Source organism: Dermochelys coriacea, chromosome 2, assembly GCF_009764565.3.
Source record: "Dermochelys coriacea isolate rDerCor1 chromosome 2, rDerCor1.pri.v4, whole genome shotgun sequence".
Lineage (NCBI taxonomy): Eukaryota > Metazoa > Chordata > Testudines > Dermochelyidae > Dermochelys > Dermochelys coriacea.
In genome coordinates, this window is record NC_050069.1 from 215,674,470 (window position 1) to 215,696,163 (window position 21,694).

The 21,694-nt window shown below is 37.6% G+C and overlaps 1 protein-coding gene across 2 annotated transcripts in view; it reads left to right on the top strand.

The window, feature by feature from the left end:
* Positions 1-21,694, top strand: part of AGMO (alkylglycerol monooxygenase) — a 285,522-nt gene that overhangs the window by 110,577 nt on the left and 153,251 nt on the right. For both annotated transcript variants that reach the window (XM_038390693.2, XM_043509230.1), the window contains exon 5: positions 6,989-7,084. In XM_038390693.2, coding sequence (XP_038246621.1) covers positions 6,989-7,084 — 96 coding nt within the window. The remainder of the gene's footprint in view (positions 1-6,988; positions 7,085-21,694) is intronic.

Sequence of the window (21,694 nt, forward strand, 5' to 3'; positions counted from 1 at the left end):
TGGCAAATTAAGTGTAAAAATACAATTAGGAAGGCCAAAAGAGAATTTGAAGTACAGGTAGCCAAAGACTCAAAAAGTAATAGCAAAAAATTTTTTAACTATATCAGTAGCAGGAAGCCTACTAAACAACCAATATGGCCACTGGATGATCCAAATGCTAAAGAAGCACTCAAGGACAATAAGGCCATTGTAGAGAAACTAAATGAATTCTTTGCATCGGTCTTCATGGTTGAGGATGTGAGGGATATTCCCAAACCTGAGCCATTCTTTTTAGGTGACAAATCTGAGGAACTGTCCCAGATTGAGGTGTCATTAGAGGGGGTTTGGGAACAAATTGATAAACTAAACAGTAATAAGTCACCAGGACAAGATGGTATTCACCCAAGAGTTCTGAAGGAACTCAAATGTGAAATTGCAGGACTACTAACTGTAGTCAGTAATCTATCATTTAAATCAGCTTCTGAACCAAATGACTGGAGGATAGCTAATGTGACACCAATTTTTAAAGAGGGCTCCAGAGGTGACCCTGGTAAGTCTGACTTCAGTGCTGGGCAAACTGTGTGAAACTATAATAAAGAACAAAATTGTCAGACACATAGATGAACTTAACTTATTGGGCAATAGTCAACATGTTTTTTGTAAAGGAAAATCATGCCTCACCAATCTATTAGAATTCTTTGAGGGGGTCAACAAGCATGTGGACAAGTAGGTATACTCCAGTGAGTATAGTATATTTAGATTTTCAGAAAACTTTGACAAGGTCCCTTACCAAAGGCTCTTAAGCAAAGTAAGCTGTTATGGGGTAAGAGACAAGGTCCTCTCTGGAATCAGTAACTGGTTAAAAGATAGGAAACAAAGGGTAGGATAAATGATCAGCTTTCAGAATGGTGAGAGGTAAATAGTGGTGTCCCCCAAGGGTCTGTACTGGGACCAGTACTATTCAACATATTCATAAATGATCTGGGAAAAGAGGGAAACAGTTGCAAAATTTGCAGACGATACAAAACTACTCAAGATAGTTAAGTCCCAGGCAGACTGCAAAGAGCTACTAAAGGATCTCTCAAAACTGGGTGACTGGGCAACAAAATGGCAGATGATATTCAGTGTTGATGAATGCAAAGTAATGCACATTGGAAAACATAATCCCAACTATACATATAAAATGATGGGGCCTAAATTATCTGTTACCACTCAAGAAAGAGATCTTGGAGTCATTGTGAATAGTTCTCTTAAAATATCCACTCAATGTGCAGCGGCAGTCAAAAGAGCAAACAGAATGTTGGGAATCATTAAGAAAGCGATAGATAATAGGACAGAAAATATCACATGGCCTCTATATAAATCCATGGTACACCCACATCTTGAATACTGCGTGCAGATGTGGTCGCCCCATCCAAAAAATATATATTGAAATTGGAAAAGGTGCAGAAAAGGGCAAAAAATGTTTGGGGGTAAGGAATGGCTGCCGTACAAGGAGAGATTAATAAGACTTGGACTTTTCAGCATGGAAAAGAGACAACTAAGGGGGGATATAATAGAGGTCTATAAAATCATAACTGGTGTGGAGAAAGTAAATAAGGAAGTGTTATCCTTCTCATAACGCAAAAACTGGGGACCACCAAATGCAATTAATAGGCAGCAGGTTTAAAACAAACAAAAGGAAGTATCTCTTCACACAACACTCTGTCAACCTGTGGAACTCTTCGCCAGAGGAGTTGTGAATGCCAAGACTATAACAGGGTTCAAAAAAGAACTAGATAAATTCATGGAGGATAGGTCCATCAATCGCTATTAGCCAGGATGGGCAGGGATGGTGTCCATAACCTCTCTCTGCCAGAAGCTGGGAATGGGTGAAAGGAGATGGATCCCTTGATGACTACCTGTTCTGTTCATTCCCTCTGGGGCACCTGGCATTGGCCACTGTTGGAAGACATGATACTGGGTTAGATGGACCTTTGGTCTGAGCCCATATTGCTGTTGTTATGTTCTTCTGTTCTTAACTGGGACCAGTGGGAGAATTGCCTGTGAAAGGACTGGATGGGGTGCTGTAGACAGTCCCAAGGTCGATGCTGGCACCAGCTTTCAAACCAAATTACAAGGTATATTAGCCTGGAGCCATGGGAAATCAAACTAAGAAGTAATGATCCTTGCTTGCCTTCTTTTACGTAAACATATAGCAATAGGTATATTTATATTTAAAAAAAAACAAAAAAACCCTACACCCTACCAAAACAAGACACTCCATTACTATGCAGGCTTCTCCCTCTGGGGAGAGGATGGGAGGACAAACAATAAGTGACAAATGCATTGTCAAGTTGCTTAATGCACTACTGGCAGGCAGTCGGATACCACAGTGATGCATGTGATATAGAAAGCTACATAGACTAGAATAGAACTAGTTAACATCATGGTGTGCATTGCTCTTTCACATCTGAGAAAAGCAAATAGAGATTTAATGTTTGTCTTGTAGGTGGAATTGTCTAGATCTGTGGTCGCCAAAGTTTTTGGATCACGCACCCCCAGGGCCAGCTCTAGGGAAGCAAAAAAAAAAAAAAAATGAAGAGCTGCTGCTGGCGTGCCACCGAAGATGGAGCGGGGAGAGCTGAGCTGCCGCTGGCATGCTGCCGGCAAATCAAAAGTCCGGGAGAGCTGCTGCCGCCATGCTGGTAGCGCTCCTTCAGCAGCGCTCCTCCTGCCGCTCACCCCAGGGATGGTCTTGCGTGCACCCCATTTTGGAGACCACTGGTCTAGATTGTGTAAAAGCAAGGGTGAAAATTATCTCTTTCTGAAGCATAGCCATCACTTGAACACACGTTTTGTAAATACCCATGCTCAGGAACCCCATGCTAATTCTTAAAGAACTACCATTTTCTGAACTGCCTACATGAGGAAGAATCGTGTGTGTGTGTGTTTGCCTTTAAACATAATCGAGTGAAAGGTTATTGTTAGTCTCTAAGTGATATCTGATGTCTCTGAGCTTATGCAATTGAAGGCAGTTTGACATCTCATTTTGTTGAAGCATATGAAGAGGCTTGTGAGAATGTTGTGGTGGATAATGTGGGATTGTGGGACTGTTCTGCTGCCAGCTCTGTATGTGTTTTAAGTTAAACATTATAAGATAAATCTGTATATTAATCTGGGTTGAGTGTATTGTGTGGGTTGTGTGCAGGCTGACTGAAAAGATATGAAGGGAAAGAGAAGAGAAAGACATGCTTTAAGTGCAAGCAGTGGTGTGAAACATATTCTTGAACTTTGAATCAAATGCCTATAACTTTGTCATGTGTGTAGGAAACATTTGTGTTAGTCCAGTGGGTTCGAAGTAAAGAAGCAGATCTCTTCTTAGGCTGAGAGAGTGGTCTTGAGGCTTGCGCTGAGAAGAAGACCTGGAAAAATGGTCCAGGGCCTATGGCAGAAGCACAGATTTTAGGAACTGTTAGAAACTCTGTTTCTTCTGTTTGGGAGTTTTCACCCCTCCCCACATCAGACACTTCTACAGGTGACCCTTACAAAAACATTCTTTACTGGATACAGCTTAAATTGCAAAGTAGCATACAAAACGTGCTGTGTTGTCAATCTTAAATTGACCTATAGATTTATAGAAAGATCTTTCCTAGCTCACTACTTACAACAGAAATCCATATATTCGTCACAGAGGGGGTTCAGAGTAGACTCATAAATATGAAGATGATTCTTAATTCCTTTCCACATCATCTATAAATACCATTAAATTACCCATGCTACCTTCAGGTAAAAGGAGATAATTAAACATGTCATGAGAATAATACAGTTGATTGCACCAGTGTCATTGCACTGGGCTCACCAAAACCTTGCCTGCATGCTGCTCCTCCCGTGACCTTTGCATAAGGTGTCTTTTGAGAAGTTCCATGTAAAAAAGGCAATAATTCTGTGCTGCTTTATACCTTGTGTAACCTCTTGCATGGAATGTGAAATATTACAGAACATGTCCCAAAGAATCCAACTCCTCTGTAAAAATGCCACCTCTAGCCCACTTTTATTTATTTATAAGGAAATGGGTTCTTAAAAGTGCATGAAGTAAACAGTTCAAAAAAATCAATGAAAGAGAGAAAGTTACTTGGGAAAAAGAAAAGGAGTACTTGTGGCACCTTAGAGACTAACAAATTTATTAGAGCATAAGCTTTCGTGAGCTACAGCTCACTTCATCGGATAAGTAAGCTGTAGCTCACGAAAGCTTACGCTCTAATAAATTTGTTAGTCTCTAAGGTGCCACAAGTACTACTTTTCTTTTTGCGAATACAGACTTAACACGGCTGCTACTATGAAACTTGGGAAAAAGTGCATGGTGTTTTGCAAACACAAGGTTATGTATTCAGAAAGACCCAAACAGTGGAACTATGGATATTAATTCTACTCTGTTTTACAATTAAATATTTTCATTTTGTTTTCATTTAATAAAACATTTGTGCCAAAATCTCAGCCTTTGAGGATCAGAGTGATTATAATAAAATTGCAGATTGTCTTTTTTCCTGATGTTCTAACCATTCTATGGTTTAATTATGCAGAAACATAACATGAGGCTGCTTACATGAGTGCACATAATAACTAACAAAGTAGAAACATTTCTGTTGCTTGGAGGAGCAATGAAACAAAGCAATGGAGAACCATCAGATGTGGCCTTTGTATTTATTGCTCTAGTTGAAGGAAGTCTGTGTTTTTAGAAGGACCTTATTGTGTCAGCTATGTGCAAAACAGACGCCTTTTAGTCTATTTATTTCCCGTTGGAAATTAACTCCTTAGATATTGAACGCTATATAAATACTTTCTTTAACTTGACAGTACCAAGACAGTCTGAGTTCAAGATTCTTACTACCTCTATCAGCTGCTTCTTGTGGTGCTCCATCCATGAGTTTTGTAAAATGGCTTACAGGAGTCTGACAATGGACTTTGCCAGTTCTACATATTGCACGGTTCAGATTTTTAACAGTGAGGGTGATCTACCATTGGGATAATTTACAAAGAATTGTGTTGGATTCTCTGTCACTAGCACCTTTAAAATCAAGTTTGGATCTTGCCCACCTGCACTTAGTGTGAAGCCATCTTGTCTGTGCTTGCTGTGGGTCAGCTCCCTGAATCTCCCGGTCTTTGGCATCCCAGGCACTACATTCTATGCCTCCACTGGCTTCATTCTCTCTATACAGGTAGCGATAGACACAAACCAAGCCCTGAATACTTGGAGCATTCCCTGTAATGTCCAGCACTTCCACTGAACACTCTCAAAATTACCAGGCACCTGCTGTTCCCAAAGGCACAGTACACACCAGCTTGCAAGATTCAGCTCAGGACCATCACTTTATTTAACACCACAGCACCTAGATATATTCATATATAAAACAAGAATAAGTTTATTTCCAAAGAAATACAAAATAAATTCACAACACGCTTTCTAGAGACTAAACTTAACTAACAATTTACTATCTTGTCTAAAGAAACTTATTTCACCCAAAGTTCTCCAGCATTTTCAGCCAAGCCTGGTTGAGGCCCTTTTTCATGAAGCAAATTCACTGGCCTTTTACTTCCTCAGTGGAAGGTGCTAGGGTGACTCCTCTGTCCCCCTAAATATACTCAAACAAGCCTGTGATGTACACCTCCGGATAGGGTTCTCCCTCACTCCCTCCCTCTGCTTTTCTCTTTCTGTTCGTTTCTTTCTGAAGTCTTCAAACCCTTTATTTTCATTAATTTAAGACTAGGGATAGGAGACCCACTGTGAATGAGAGGATACTTAATTAATGTGTAAACACTTAAATGGCTAACCATCTCTTTCCTGACAGAAAACCTGTTTTTTCACCTTTACTGATAACTATTACCTTGACAGAGACTTTAAGAACATATTTTCAGTATATACACATAATTCCTTACACAACATCCATACATGTGTTTCACAATGATTTTGATGATGAGTGTGACACTGGATTTTATATGAGACCTCACATGACATTCTTTGATGAATTAGAATGTACATATCCGACTCCTCTGCACCCCCTGCCAGTTAGCATTAAGAGGTTCTTAGGTCACAGATATGCTCTAGGACTTATTTCAGGGAAGTTCTATAGCCTGAGTTATTCATGTTAAACTAGATGATCACAATGGTCCCTTTTGACTTTGGAATCTATGCATAGGGAGCCTTTCTGTTTTGCCACCAAAAGTCTCTCACCTATGCACTTATCCATTCCCCCATTTTTTCTGAGACACATCTCCTGGATTTTATTTTGTCTAGAAAAACTTCTCTCCCTAGCCCTTACTCCACCTGTCTGTTGTTTCATACTATGTCAAGTGAAAAAACCAGTGAGTTAAATCTTATTTGCAAGGAAGGAAGACTGAACTTTTTTTGGATGTGAGGGTCCCAGAGTTCTCACTTAATGACGTTATTTAAAGAGCCATTTGAATACCTAATTCAATTCAACCTAATACCTAATGTGAAAACTAACATGATATTATTCTCCATGTATGACAGTAGTATCTTTCCTAGGTAGGCAAGTTATTTCAAGGCAGTATGACAAAGAGAATGGGATATTTAAGATCAGCAAATACTAGAAGCATGACAGCTGTTTTAGTTATAGCACATTTTTATCATCGTTAGAGTCAGGAAAATATAGTAGTTATTGTCAAATATATGCTTATAGGAGTATTGTCTAGTGATCAGAATAAGAATTTTGGAGTCAGAAGTCCTGGATTCTCTTACTGCCACTGCCACTTGCTTGTTGTGTGACCTTTGACAAGTCATTTATGTAAACTTTTTGTATCTCCCTTTACTACTCTTAGTAGTAGTATAATAGTAATTATTACTATCTATTATTTTTCTATAATATATATCTCACAAGAGGTGTTGTAAGGTTCAATTAATGTTTATAAAGTCCTTTGAGATCTCACATGATATATAATTGAAAGTATTTACAATATATGAAAAATTTTGAATCATAAACACATGTATATTTTCTCTCTCATATTTCAGGTTTTCTACTTGCCTATGGCTCTTTTTATTCCTCCATCAGTATATGCTGTTCATCTCCAGTTTAATCTCCTTTACCAGTTTTGGATACATACAGAGGTAAATCAGGTTTTTAAGCCATACCTAAACAGTTTGCCTGGAGCAGTGTCCTGGAAATCCACTAGCAGCTGATTTATTGTGTAAGAAAAATCTTTGTCTGACTTCTTTAAGGAGAAACATCTGTTCATTTTTATTTCTTTTTCACAATATATATTGCAAAGTTTATAAGAAGCAATGAGGCCAGTTGGTCCCAATTAGATTTAAAAAAAATTAACTGTAAAGAATCAAAACTTTTTACTATTTTAATACTATATTTTCCTATCTCGCAGCTTATTAAATATTTCTGGCTGATATTGAAACTTATTTCATTTCTAAGATACATATTTCAGTAAAAACAGTTAGAAAAACAATACTGCTTAAATATTTAGTTTTGATTTAAAGGTCTCTCCCAGATCACATCTAAATTCTCAAATAAAAACACATTCTGCAATTGTCTGATCACCGTATTTGTGTGAGTGCACTTGCATGTATATATACACAAGCGCATGTTGGTGTGAACTATAGCTATGTTTTACATACTTATAAAAGTAATAACGCACTGTAATTAGTAAGGAGATTCCCACACTTCTCAAGTACTTGAAAGGGGCTTGGCTTTAAGCCTTCTCGATCACACTATACCCTAGATGTCTATGGCTATCCTATGTCACATATGTGTAGCATACTGCCCTGTTGAGCTGTTGATTGTCTCTGCCATCAACTTCAGTTCTTCGGTTATGCAGCCTTTTGTTGTGCCGTTGTCACTCAGCTTTGGCAATGTGTCATGGTCATGTGTAGGATTAACATTAGACTATGTTTACTTGAAGTGCATGGGATGGGCCATTGGTAAGTTGTTGTTACATAGTCAGTGAAAGAATATGATATACTACTTTCCTGCTGATGGCCGCCATCACTTCTATGTGGCAGAAGCATTCTGCGAAGTGCCAGCATTCCACAGAATTGTATTAGTCACATGGCTCAGTACTTGTGGTGCATTTTGTTTCTTAAGCACTTAAAGTGAAATGGAAAGGTCTGTGCATCACTTAAGTCCCACTAATCCCTTAAACCCTTAATAGGATTTAAGAGGGATTTATATGGTGCATTGGCCTTGTGTTGGTGCTCTGCACAGGAGTGAATTTCACTCTTAATTAATAATTAGACCCCTTATTAGTAGATTATTGAGACACTAGAAAATTAGTTCGTCCTTTGGAATGGTCACAGTTCTTTGTTTAAATACTTGGATCTGTTTAATGTAGATATTATTAATACTGTTAATAATTATTAATAATTAACAACATGTATTACATTTAGTATCAGCTTTGTTCATAACCCTGTTATGCTAGGCAATAGACAAAAATAGTCCCTTACCTGAAGACCTTAACAGACAAGACAGAAAAAGGGAGGGGAAAATGCAGAAACCAAGGGGCTATTGTCACTTTCATTTATAACTATGACGATATTGTTAAAATGTTGGTGTAATTGCTGTGAACGCGCACTATGGGCACGATCCTGCCAGGTGCTATTTCTGTGAGGCTTGGAGTGCTCTGAATTTTCCCTGACATTGACCAGAGCTGAGGGAGCTTTATATGTCTACGCTTGTCTGTGCTAGAGAACTTTGGTCTTGCAAAACCCTTATGATGCCAGTTACACCCACAGAATTACTACCAAACGTGCAGAGGTGTTCTGCATTGTTGGTACTGTACTGAGAAAAGCTAAACCTGTGGCCACTGCTGTGTCAGTCTACACCATTGCAGCGCTAGTCTAGAGGACAAGGGTGGCAGCTGCAACAGTTCAGCTGGTTCTCCCATTGCTATATTGCAGTGCCGTGTCTGTCACTGGATCCTCATGAAGAAACAAAAAAAGTATGTTGTGTATTTTGAAAAACAAGAAACTTCACAGGAAAAACATTTAACCGTACTGGGAACAGTGGGATAAGTAATCCCCATGCAGTTCTACTGCAGTGGTTGGAAGGAGTGCGGTGTGGAGTCACATGTACACATGAAACTATAGGACTAGTATACTCTTAATACACCACTGCTGTTCCACCAGTGCAAATTGTAACAGTTCAGTTCTCCAATGTAGAGCACTTCCCTATCAAGTCCAAAGTTTTCTTTTAGAGACATTTCGCCTAAATGTCTGCAAAGGCAGGATTAGGCCCTAAGTAGACACGGAGAAAAATACTATGAAAGCTTAATTTTAAAATTCTTATTCATACACATTATCTGTTTCTCCTTAAGAAAAACAAAATACGCCCACTCTATTGATACTGTTTTGTTCCATAATTTTGAAAGATTAGTTTAGGTTATGCACTAAATATTAGTACAGGTTGTGCTCTAAAGACAAACAATTTCATCTTTAGTCAAACAAACGAACAAAACTGAAATGATTTTTGAGTAATAGGAGAGAGGAAGGAAACTGACTTCTGATGGAGGTTTTTTTTTATAACTTGCTGAGAATTAAATGTGTATTTTCAAATTCAGTAATTTAAAAAAAGATAGAGAAGAGATCCTTCTGCACTGAGACTTTGTGTGCCACGTTTCAGTCTGGAGCAAATGTTTATTGCTGAAGTACAAACTCCAACCCTTCCCCCAACTTGAACTTAGTCTTTCCATTATTACATCACATGATAAATGAGGTTGCTTTCAACATCATAACTTTCAACTTTCATAAATTTCAACTTTTCCTTATCTGTAGTAATAGTTTCTGTTCAGCTTTTCAACCAGAAGAGCAAACAGGATCTATTTTATTGTAAATCACACAGCTCATGTATTTTTGTGATAACAACATACTAAGTCCTGAGGGTTAAAAGTGTCTACTCTTTGCATCCCAATTGGACTAACTCAGCCCTCAGATTCCCTGTCCATATTCCTCCAGCCTAGTAGGTAGGCACTTACATTTGACCTTTTATGTAAAATAACTACAGTTTTTTAAGCATTATAAATCTGAAGACTATACTAAACTGTTCTGCTTGTTACAATAAAAAACAACAACCTCGTACCAAAATCATAATGGGCTGTTACAATGAATAAAGGATTCCTGCTGTTTATAAAGAAAGGCTGCAGGTGTTACAGTGGCAGAAATGGAGGTAATTTTATTCAGATGTTGCTCTGTGACAGATGTGAACTATATATTTATATTCAATTGTGTACTTCCATTACAAGAATCTCTTTTCGGAGGGTTATCTCTATTGCAAGGTTAAATCAAGTACTGAATGCTATCAGAAAGTCCCTAAAGAAGCCCTTTGTAATAGATAGATGGCTCTCACATTCCTAGGATTCTGAAATAACTCTCATAATTGTGTGTTTAATTCATGTTAACAGTATTCATTAACTCATGTTAAAGACAAATGTTGAAAGAATGAAAATACATTTTTGTAATGCTGCATAAGGTAAATGAGTTAAGGGAAAAAAGGGCCCAATCTAGCTCCGTTTAAGTCAATGAAGAAACTCATTCAGTAGGACTAAGATTCAGTCCTTAATGAATTGGTAGAAATGCCTATCCAATTAAACCATTCTCACCTGAAACGAAGAGAGTAAAACGAAATTACCTTGGTCCAAAAGCATTAAACTACAACTTTTCAATAGCCACAAAATGTTTCAGTCCAGCTACTAAGAGACAGAATTACTTTATTTCAGTTTATTTTCATAGGTGATTCACAAGGTTCACATTAAACTATATCCTTCCATGATGCCTTTACTTGCGCCAAGAAATTAGTGCTGTTTATAACCTGACTGTGGAATGCAGAAGCTAGTTTCTGTGGGTTTAGCTGTCACTCCATGGATGTCAAATGGTATTTGGAAAGCAGCAACTGAATGAATCCCTGTTAATAGTAATTGTGGTGACACATTATTCTTTGCCTGTTTGATCTTTGACATGCATTAGTTTCTGCTTAATTTGCTAACTTGGGGAAAGATTGTGGGTTGCTCTACACAGCCACGCATGGAAGTAATATTGCCATAGGCGTCTCTTAGTCCTCTGTGCTGTCTTCTTGCATCATTGGTCTGCATAAGGGGGGAAATGAAAGCGTATGGGGACATTGCTACTAGCTTCAGATGGGTGGGGAGAGGCCCACGCATGGCAAGGGTCTTGACTCTGCCCTGTGCCAGCTGCCATGGAAGGAATCTGCTACTGTCATTTGCCAGTTGTAAATTAATAGAGAGAAGGTTAAGGGGTGACTTGTTTACAGTCTGTAAGTATCTATATGGGGAATAAATATTTAATAATGGGCTCATCAGTCTAGCAGAGAAAGGTCTAACACAATCCAATGGCTGGAAGCTGAAGCTAGACATATTCGGAATGGGAATAACAATGAGAGAATTAACCATTGGAACAATTTAACAAGGGTAGTGGTGGATTCTCCATCACTGACAATTTTTAAATCAAGATTGGATATTTTTGTAAATGATATGATGTAGGAATTATTTTGAGGAAGTTCTATCGCCTGTGTTATACAGGAGGCCAGACAAGATGATCATAGTAGTCCCTTCTGGCCATGGAATCTGTGAATCTATTAATGACTTCCTGCCTTGGAGCTGGGGGGAGCAGAGGGGAAGCAGGGAAGGAGTTGTGACTGTGTAAGACCCTTGCACAAAGCCCGCAGAGTGGCAGATGAGTCTAGGGTCGTTCAACAATGATGATTACAAATGTAATCATAGACTGATAGAAATTAGAAATGGACTTATTAGTAGGGTTAGTTGAAAATTTTCTGTCAAAACTGTTTTTCATGGGAAAATTGACTAAATTTTATTTTGGGAAAAGTATTTGCTTTCTGCACAGAATTTTGCCTTTTGTTGAAAAAATGATTACCTGAAAACTGAACTCTTTCAGCCCCAAACTGAACTATTTAGGTCAAAATGTTTTGATTTGGAAATGCTGCTACAGTATCTCATGGGAGTTGTAGTTGAGGCACCTCATGTCCCCATTGTCCCTGAAGGGCCACACCACGCAACTGGACTATGTCTCCTATGATGCACCATTGCCAGGGACTCCTGGCATGACCTCTCCAAGCATGACCTCTCCAAGAGGGGAGACCATGGTGCTTTATGGGAAATGCAGTTCAATCAGGGCTTATGGAGGAGAATGGGAGCATGAAGCACCTAAATTATAACTCCCATAAAGCACCACAGGGACATTTCCAAATTGAAATATTTTGTATTTTGCTGATATTTTTCACTATTCAAATTTGTGCTGTAAAACTGATTTTTTTCCAGGTCATCTAGGCCACCTGCCTGGCACTATAGCATTGTTCTCTACAGTATGTCTTTTAATGCTTTTCTATTCTTTGGTGGCCAAATTGTAGCCGAGGTTTGCACCTATGAATACACCAAATGAACTGCAGTCAAAGGGAATAGCTCTGGCTCCCTTAAAATCTCCAGTAGACTATTCCATAGTATTTCTGCACGTGCTCTCTTTGGGCAGGGAGGAGTTGGTGTGGTAAGGCACGACCTGTAGGCATGTTCTGTGTGTGCCTCCTGCATAACTCCAGCCCCATGTCCCATGCTGACATTTCAGGAAGCATTTGAGTCTAACCACTTCAGTACAGTAAATCCATCCAAACTAGATTTTCTTTAGATTATCCTAGTTCTGAACAGGACATAACTTGTTTGAGTACAGGTGCACAACTGTGGCAAAATCCTGAAGCTCTTGCCTGGGTAAACTCTCATTTGAGTGTGAAATGAAAAGAAACTGAGGGCCAGATTCAGAAATACTTTCTTACAGTTCTAAATCCAAACTTAATTACAATATATGGTCAACAACCCCCCCAAATCATAAGTAAAATACACACTGCTAGGTAAAGAAGTACAATATTGCACCAAACAACCCAGTAGTTATCATGTAATTGCTGAAAGTTTGTGTGTGTATGTGTGTGAGAGAGAGAAGTGTATGTTTAAGGCAAACACATATTGCTTATGGTATCTCAGGAAACCTATTTGGGACACAGATCTAATGGTCAGCACATAAAATAATCATAACATCTGACTTGGAAGGCAGCAATAGCATATGGAAAAACAGTAACAAAACATTGGATATTAGAAAAATTACTCATTTATTGATCTCTAGATCCCAGTCAATGTGATCACTTCTTTGTGAATTTTATTTTTCATATTTATACATTCCTTATCTACTGTGTCTGTGATACTCCCACGGAAGTCAGTGGAAGTTTTGTATGCAGAATGATTGCATGAACAGACATGTATATAACTAATAATTCATATCTGAAGTATTGTTTTACATAATCAGTTTCTTAATGGAATACCATCAGGTCAGACTGGTCTAGAAATGTGTTTGCTAAATAAATAAATAAAAACAAAAATAGCTTTGAGAAAACATTAGGCTAACACAAATGTTTCCATTTAAAAAAAATATTTCCTGTGAAATAATAATAAAAATTCCCCAGTCATGTTTGCAGTCCCAACACTGAAGTTCCGTGCTAGTAGGTAAGAATCTGAGGGTGTGAACTTGCAAAGGCTTATGCATGTGCCTTAGGGCTTGTCCACACATGGAGCTCATCAGGAATACCTATTGCACTTTTAATTCACACCCTTCCTTAATCCAAACTAACTTTCAAGTGTGGACAAGTCTTAACTTTATGCATTGTGGTTTGTCCCAGTGAATTTAATGGTACTGCCGACAGTGAGTAAAGTTAAGCATGTGCATAAATCTTCACAGGTATGCGGCCTTCAAGTGGTATTGAATGAATCTGACTAAAAACAAAACTGAAATTGACTAGGCTGTTTTATTGTGCAAGTTGAGAACTATGCAAAATGCAATATAAACACTGAAAAATAATCTAAAGTAACAACATGAGTGAGGTAATATCTCTGTAGCTTGAAAGCTTGTCTCTCTCAACAGCTGAAGTTGGTCCAATAAAAAATATTACCTCATTCACCTTTTCTTTCTAATATCCTGGGACCAACATAGCTACAACTGCATACAATAATCTAAAGTGTTATTTGTAAGGACATTTTAGATATCATTGTTAACTTGACAGTCCCTCTGTCACATGAAAAGGCCACACATTTTCATATTAGTAAAGAGATTGATAAATTCCAAGGATCAATCTGATAACTTTTGTGTAATCAAGGTTGTATGAGAAGAAAATTTAGCTATTATGGAGCTCAAGTGGTGAACAATTAATAAAGAGAGCTCTCCTTTTTGTCTAGTCTCAATAAGTTAGTTCCTTTAGCAGGGGGGAAAGTCCCTGTTTCTCCACAATTCAAGACCTGGAACAAGAAAGTTCTGCAAATAGGTGTGCCTAGTTCTGTTTGGTATGCCCAACAGAAACCATATGTAGACAAAGAATGTCACTAAGACTGGAATAATTTAATGGTATCTATCATTTAGAGCCTGAAAACATTGACATTATTATAGTTTGATGTTTAAAGTTGTACCTCTCTCACCCTTATTAATTCAACCTTAACTGGGCCTCTTATAAATAGGCCACATTGCGCTGTAGTTACTGTAAATATTTTGGAATTGTGTTGTTTCGTGCAATCTTTTAAAACATTAGGAAATTACTTTAACAAACACACATTACATTAAACTAATTACCATTGTGAGCTTGGTGCCTGGATGGATCATACTGAGAATGCCACACTCAGGGCAGACTGCAAGAAATAGTGCAGACAGTCCTTCAAACTGGTGGTTTATTCTATAATTAGGTTCACCAAGCCAGTAACAAAAGAGCTCTTTCATATCACAGTGGTTAACAAGAAGCCAAACACAGTCTCCTTTAGGTATTCCAGCCATTGGCTCCCATCTAGACAACAAAATCTAATATAGTGAGACGTTATTAAAGCCCTCTTCACCATAAATCAAGTTTTTCCAATCCTGAAGTATCAAGCACATTACTCCCCAGTAATGTGGGGAGTACAATGTCAGATCTTACCCAAATACACGCTTACAACCAATCCTTAATAACTAAATCTAAGATTTATGAATAAAAGGAAAATAAAGAAGTGAGTTATAAATGGTTAAAAGATCAATATATATAGATGATTTTCAGTGTTCATAGATCAGGGTCATAGCAGTGATGTTATATCTGCTGGCTTGTAAAGTCTCTCTGTTATCAATTCAATTGGTTATATTCCAATAGGCAGTTCAGGTGTAGAGTCTGTTAGAGTTTTTTCCATAAGAATTCCAGGATAACCCAGGTAACTACCTGAAGACCTCTGTCCTATGGCTTAGATCTTCCGTGTTAAAAGTTAAGTGGACCTAAGATGAAAGGATCAGGCCTGAGGCTTCTCTTTTATAGTTGAAGAAGCCTGGGCTCTGACAGGCCACTCTACACATGGACTTTGATAAAAGTGAGCGGACAGTTTGTGATCTCTTTTCAATGGGCCGTTCAAACTACCAAGATAGTTCACAGGTGGTTTACTATGTGGAATTACAAGTTTCAAGGAGAGATGAGGACAGTGATATTATTATACCACAAGTTCCATCTAAATGATAATTTCCCCTTCTGATCTCCAAGTCTATAGAATAAAGTATTGAAGCATTATAAGATGGGAACAGGACTTAGTGTCTACAAGCTAATTAGATCACATTGTTAGATTTCTAATAGGATGCAGGTAAGCACAGATGCATTTAGCACTTACTCCTTGATTCTCTAACAATAACGGCAAATGGGTTAAAGATTCTAGGCTACTTAACATGGCTTTGATAACTGTCTACACGAAATGGCTCCATTTACCACTGTAATACTCTTTTGATATGTCCTTAAGAGTTGCTTACAGGTCACCCAGCTTGCTGATTTTTTAATCCTTGCTTGCCCAGCATCAAATTGTATAAAGAAATACTAAGCTCACAAAATAAAAATCCAGTCCCACTGACATTTTACAATTTTATATTTAGAGACCCCAGCCACATCAGACAGTCACAGCAAATCGACAGCTTATATTTTAATATATTTAATAGGGAAAAAAGAATAAAAAAACCCCAATGTAATGTGCTCTCCTGATCACTACAGAGATATGAGGAGATGTCAGGAGCAGTCTGCTTTCTCCCTCCCGGAGAGGGAAATATTGTATTTATCATAATGATGCTCACTCATAGCCTCTTTCAAAAATAGTGGAACTGGCAGAATTTCTCTGACTAATTGACCTTCTTTTTCTAATTATTTTTCTGCTGGAAAAGAGAGATCCTTAACTGTAAGCTAGAATGAGTGAAAATTTTCCATTTAATATATTTTGGAGAAAAAAATAGTTGTTTTTCATATATAAAAATTTTAATTTTATTTGAATTTCTGTGATTTTTCAACAAACTGGAAAAATGATGAAAATGGAAATTTATCATTTTTCAAACTACTAAAATTTATCAAGAACTGTCGGGTTTTTTTTGTTTTATTTATTTATTTATTTATTTGTTTGTTACTTTTCTCCTGCCCTTCTCTCCCTTTTTGCTCTATCCAATTTGCTCTTGGGGAAAAAAGTAGGAAAAAAAGGAAAAGAGGGAAGTTAAAGGGGTGAAAAAGCCAGAGGAAGAAAAACTAAAGCTAAAAATTATTTGCTTTTCACAAAAACATTTTTAAAAATTTTCAGTTTATGGTAGAAAAACACCCCCCCCCCCCGAAAACTAAAAAAGTTCCAAAGTCCCTGTGGTGAAAGAACTGGAAATTTCCAACCAATTCTAATGAAAGCCTTTTTTCAAAAACTGACTCTGGTTTTGAGCTGAATGAGAGTTAGACAGACAATGTACAATGCAATTATATGGGAACATATTTTCTTTTACCAGGGTTTGGAGTATGGTCTCTTGAATTCAGTATTTTTTTTTTAATGACAGCAGTAACCAGTGAAAGAGATAAGAGGGACAGCAACAGGCTCTGTGAAGAAATTCTTACATCAATATACACTAATTTCAGCACTATAATGTTATACTAATTTTCCCTATATAGACCTCCGTGAAGTGGAGTGGCTCCATTAACATCTGGGTGCTTTTCATCTTCCTTTTGCTTACTGTACTATCAGGTGATTCAGGGGAATGACGCTTGGGTCATTGAGAGTAGTAAAATGTGTATGCTTCTTATCATGTACAAAAATTATGCAGTCAGTGAAGGAAGTGTAATAATAATAAGTCATAACTATCGGACAAATTCTGAGAAGTGTTGAGCACCTGTCAATCACATTATGCTGAACGGTGTTGCAAATGCTCAGCTCCTTACAAAATCTGCCACATTCACTTATAGGGGCCAAGAATTTCAAAAGTGACTAGGGATTTTGGTGCTCTCAGTTTTCAGGTGCCCAACCTGAGAAATCTTAAGAGGGCCCTGACTCTCAGAGGGAAGTACTCAACAGTTTCTGAAAATCCAGCTTCTTTAAGGTGTCTCCAGCTGGTCACCCAAAAACAGAGACTCCCCAAATCATTAGTGACTTTCAGAAAGCTTTCCCATGGTGTCATCTCCAAATGTCTTTTAGATGCCTGGCCAAATATAACTAACACCATTACTTCATGAAAATGGCAACACATCTCAATAAATCCTGGATGCAAAAAAACAAATCCCCAGTAACTAATTTCTCAGGATATGATAAATAAAACAACCATCTGTCCACATAAAACTGTGAAAGTAACTAAAAAAACATTGTTTTTCCACTGCAGGTAAAGATTTTCTGCTGTTGTGGCTACAACAGCTATACCATGGGAGAGAAAGGTAGAGGGTCATGTCCTTGCCAAAAAACTCCACCTTCTGTCCTCTTGATATTGTTTTATGAAGCAATCTTAGTTCTTGCCATGAGACATAAGACTTCAAGGAGACTGTGCTTATATTAGTTAAGGTTTTAAGTCCAAATAAGGAATTTAAAGGGCACTCTCTTTATAATGGGCTGCCAATACAAGTCCCAGGTTATACTGTGCTACACAGAAATACAAAGTGCAAAGGACTGCACTTTAGTTAGGTTGGAACATTTGTCAGATGTGGGTGGTTTTAAACTGAGTCAAAGGTGTCTAGAGCACCCAGTCATATTGGAAGGCCACACTTTCTTGAGTGTACATAAAGCCAATAAGTCAGATCAAGTACATCTTTCACATTTCATGTGACGTGTTCATTAAGCTGAGGAGGGGTAAGCAAGCTGCCTAGTGCAAGTTCTCGTGGAGTTTGTTTGAAACATTTAACTTCAAATAGTAGTACTGAAAAAAATGACTGTTCTCATGTGCTCACTCTCTCCCTTAGTTGCTCCACTTAAAATGACCAGTTAATGTAGGTTTTCTATCATTTTAGTTGGTCATATTGATTGAAATAACACACACCCACTAACACGCTCATCTACCCTTAAGAGAAGGCTGAATTAGTAATTTTTTCCAAAGAGAAGTAGAATCCTCTATTGAAAGTGTTAACTGAAATATTCACATCAAATGCCAACTTGATTCAAACCTTGACCTCCTGGTTGAGAGGTAAAACAACTATGAGTGACAACAATCTGCCTTCACGATAATTTATTATAAACACATTTCTAAAGCCTGTGTGTTTATTATATAAACATACCCTAAGCCTGACTATCCATTAAAGCTCGGCTTTCACCTCCTTCTACAATACAGATTTATCAGAAATTCACCCCCTATGAAACTCTTTATGATCCCAACAGGCCTGATTCCTTCAGCTTGTTTTATTTCCAAACTATAAATATTGTTTTTTCACTCCTCGGTGTGGAAATTTGGCTACCTCCATATTACATGCTTACTGGAGTAGAAAACTGCCTAATCAGATAGGAAAACAGTTGGCGGTGTATAAATCAGGGTTTGCTGAGGATTTCAAAGTGTGAAACTGGGCAGACGAGCGCATATCCTAGGAGTTCTGCCTTTCCCTAGCTTCCCTGTAGAGATTTCACATGGCAAATATGGTCACCAAGGCCATCTGTATAAATACATGGGTGTGTTGTCTTGAATTAACACAACAGTGTTAGTGGGGAATTTAATTATTTTTTTTATTTTAACGTTTCCTCACCAGATGGTCTCAAATGTAAATTCATCTACAAATAATAATAATAATCCTGATCATCTTGATTTTTGTGAGGAAATTGATAGTAATAAGTGCTTGAGTACCAGCTAGACCAGCAAATGAGCTAATCCTAGGTTCATATTCATCCATGGTGAAATTTCCCTGACAGCAGTGGCATTGAACCAAAGATGAATTTGACCTCTGCCGTCTGTAGGTCAGTAATGCTGGGGTAATTGAACCATCACTGAGTTATAAGCAGTCTCTCCTAGACTTATGGTGAAAAATTCCCTTTTGTCACAAATGGTTTTACTGTAACATTGCCTGTTTTACTCAGTCTACATTCTTTTCTACATTCATGTCGAAATAGAGCTGAAATAAAGATTCATGTTGTAGTGGTGACAGGAGGAGTTGTTACACAAGATGTAAAGTTTCCCTTGGATTTCATGTCACGATTTTTTCTCATTATTTAAACAAGAACTGCATTGAAGTGGTGCAGGTACGAGGCAATAAAGATTTCCCTTGGTGCTGACAAACCTTGAGACCGCAAATGGAGGTGCTTACATGCCACAAGAGAGGTTGCTGCATTTATGTTCTTTTCCTCCACTCTACGTTTTGCTGTCACAAAGGAAACATCTTTATATAAATATGTTCCTATATAAAAATTATATATTTCCAGTTATGTACCAAAGCTTTATTTCATTGCCAATACATTTTGATTAGTAATACATGGAAGGAGTTTCTGAGGATACAGCTTGGAACCTGTCAAGTGTATTAAACTGGTGTTGGGGAATTACTTTAAAGTATATTCATTGTAATTCTATTATGTTGTGTAGCAATGGCTAAGCACAGAGAGGTACTCTGTTTGTTAAAAAGAAATCAGATTCAGAATACATGTTTTATGAAGAATTCTGAATGGAGCTTTTGTAAATGGCATATTTAAGATACCTGTGCATTTGGCTCATAAGCAGTTTATTTCTAAAGTCCATTTGCAAGAGGACGATCAAATAAGAAAAGGAGTACTTGTGGCACCTTAGAGACTAACAAATTTATTTGAGCATAAGCTTTCGTGAGCTACAGCTCACTTCATCGGATGCATTCGGTGGAATTTTCCACCAAATGCATCCGATGAAATGAGCTGTAGCTCACGAAAGCTTATGCTCAAATAAATTTGTTAGTCTCTAAGGTGCCACAAGCACTCCTTTTCTTTTTGTGAATACAGACTAACACGGCTGCTACTCTGAAACCTGTCAAATAAGACTTTTCTGTGGCTGTGGGTTTTTAAAAAACAAACAATGCAACAAGCAAAATGGACTTCTATTGGAATCCCGCAGTTCATCTATGGGTTGCTGATAGGGGAATTGGGGTGCACATGGTGTGCTAATTCAGGGAGGAAAAATTGGAGACAGGACTTGATTTAGAACAGTAGGTGTATGGAAGGCAAACACAGGCATAGGAAAACAGCCATTTTGTTCAAAATAGGGATGAGGTCACAGTTGGACAACATATTGGACTTTATTTAACATAGTAGCAGCTATTGTTTTGCTGCATTTCCAAAGTAGCTGCAAAAGGATATTGCAGAGAACAGGCTTATTTTATATATACACCCTTACGTATGAGCTGGCATGTTTTATATACACTCACTCACACTTACATACACTCTCTCACACACGTGTGTGCATACACACTGTCTCTCCCCCATATCCTATATCCTTAAGTTTCTTTTTCGTACCATCTAATCTTTTGATTCTTAGAAATTATGAATTTTCAAAGGCAGAGATCGAAGACCAGAAAAATTTCTTGTGCTGCATCCATCCGTTTTCCTTACAAATGTTTTTTTAAAAAGTTCTTTCATGGGAAAACATTTTCCTCTTAAATAATATGAAATTTTACAGCAAATTCTGGTTGTTCCATTTCTGACTGATAGAGCAGATTGAAAAATGAAAATCTATTTTCACAAAAAAAATCCAAATTTGAATTCAAAGTGTTTGAAACAGACCATTTAAAAAAAGTAAGTTTTTAAATAAAAAACTTAAATGTTATTGAAATCTTTTAGAGAGACAAGTGGATGAGGTCATATCTTTTATTGGAGCATCTTCTGTTGGAGAGAGAGACAAGCTTTAGAGTTTACACACAGCTCTTCTTCAGCTCTGTGTAAGTTTGAAAGATTGTCTCTCTAATAGCCTTGGACCAACATGGCTACAACAATATTGAAATCTTTTGTTTACTGAAAATCCTATTTCCGGTAAATGAAAAAAATTGATAACCATTATGGTAACACTTTTAAATTAAAAACAATTTTTTTGAACAGGAATGAAGGTTTTTTGTGGAAAAACAAGAATGTGGTCATTGTTTGTGAAAAAAAATTTTAAAAGGCAATTTTTGAAAATAAAAATCTTTTTATTTAAAGTTTCAGACAATGCTAGTGTTTGGGATAGATAGTTTTATCTTTACAGTAGGGTAGAGCCATAACACGAGAACAAGGGATTATTGCGACTGATATTACCAATAGCAATCAATGTCTTACAAGGAGCATAACTGTACAGAATCAGGATGTGGCAATATGTCTGTGCTAGGAGCTGAAGGTTTTGCTAAAGAGACATTACACTACCCCTGCTGTACAGGTGAAGTAACTGCTACTTCACATACTCCTCCTTTCCTGTTTTTCTCCTGCTAGCTCTTCATTCTTGAGGAGATCATTATAACTT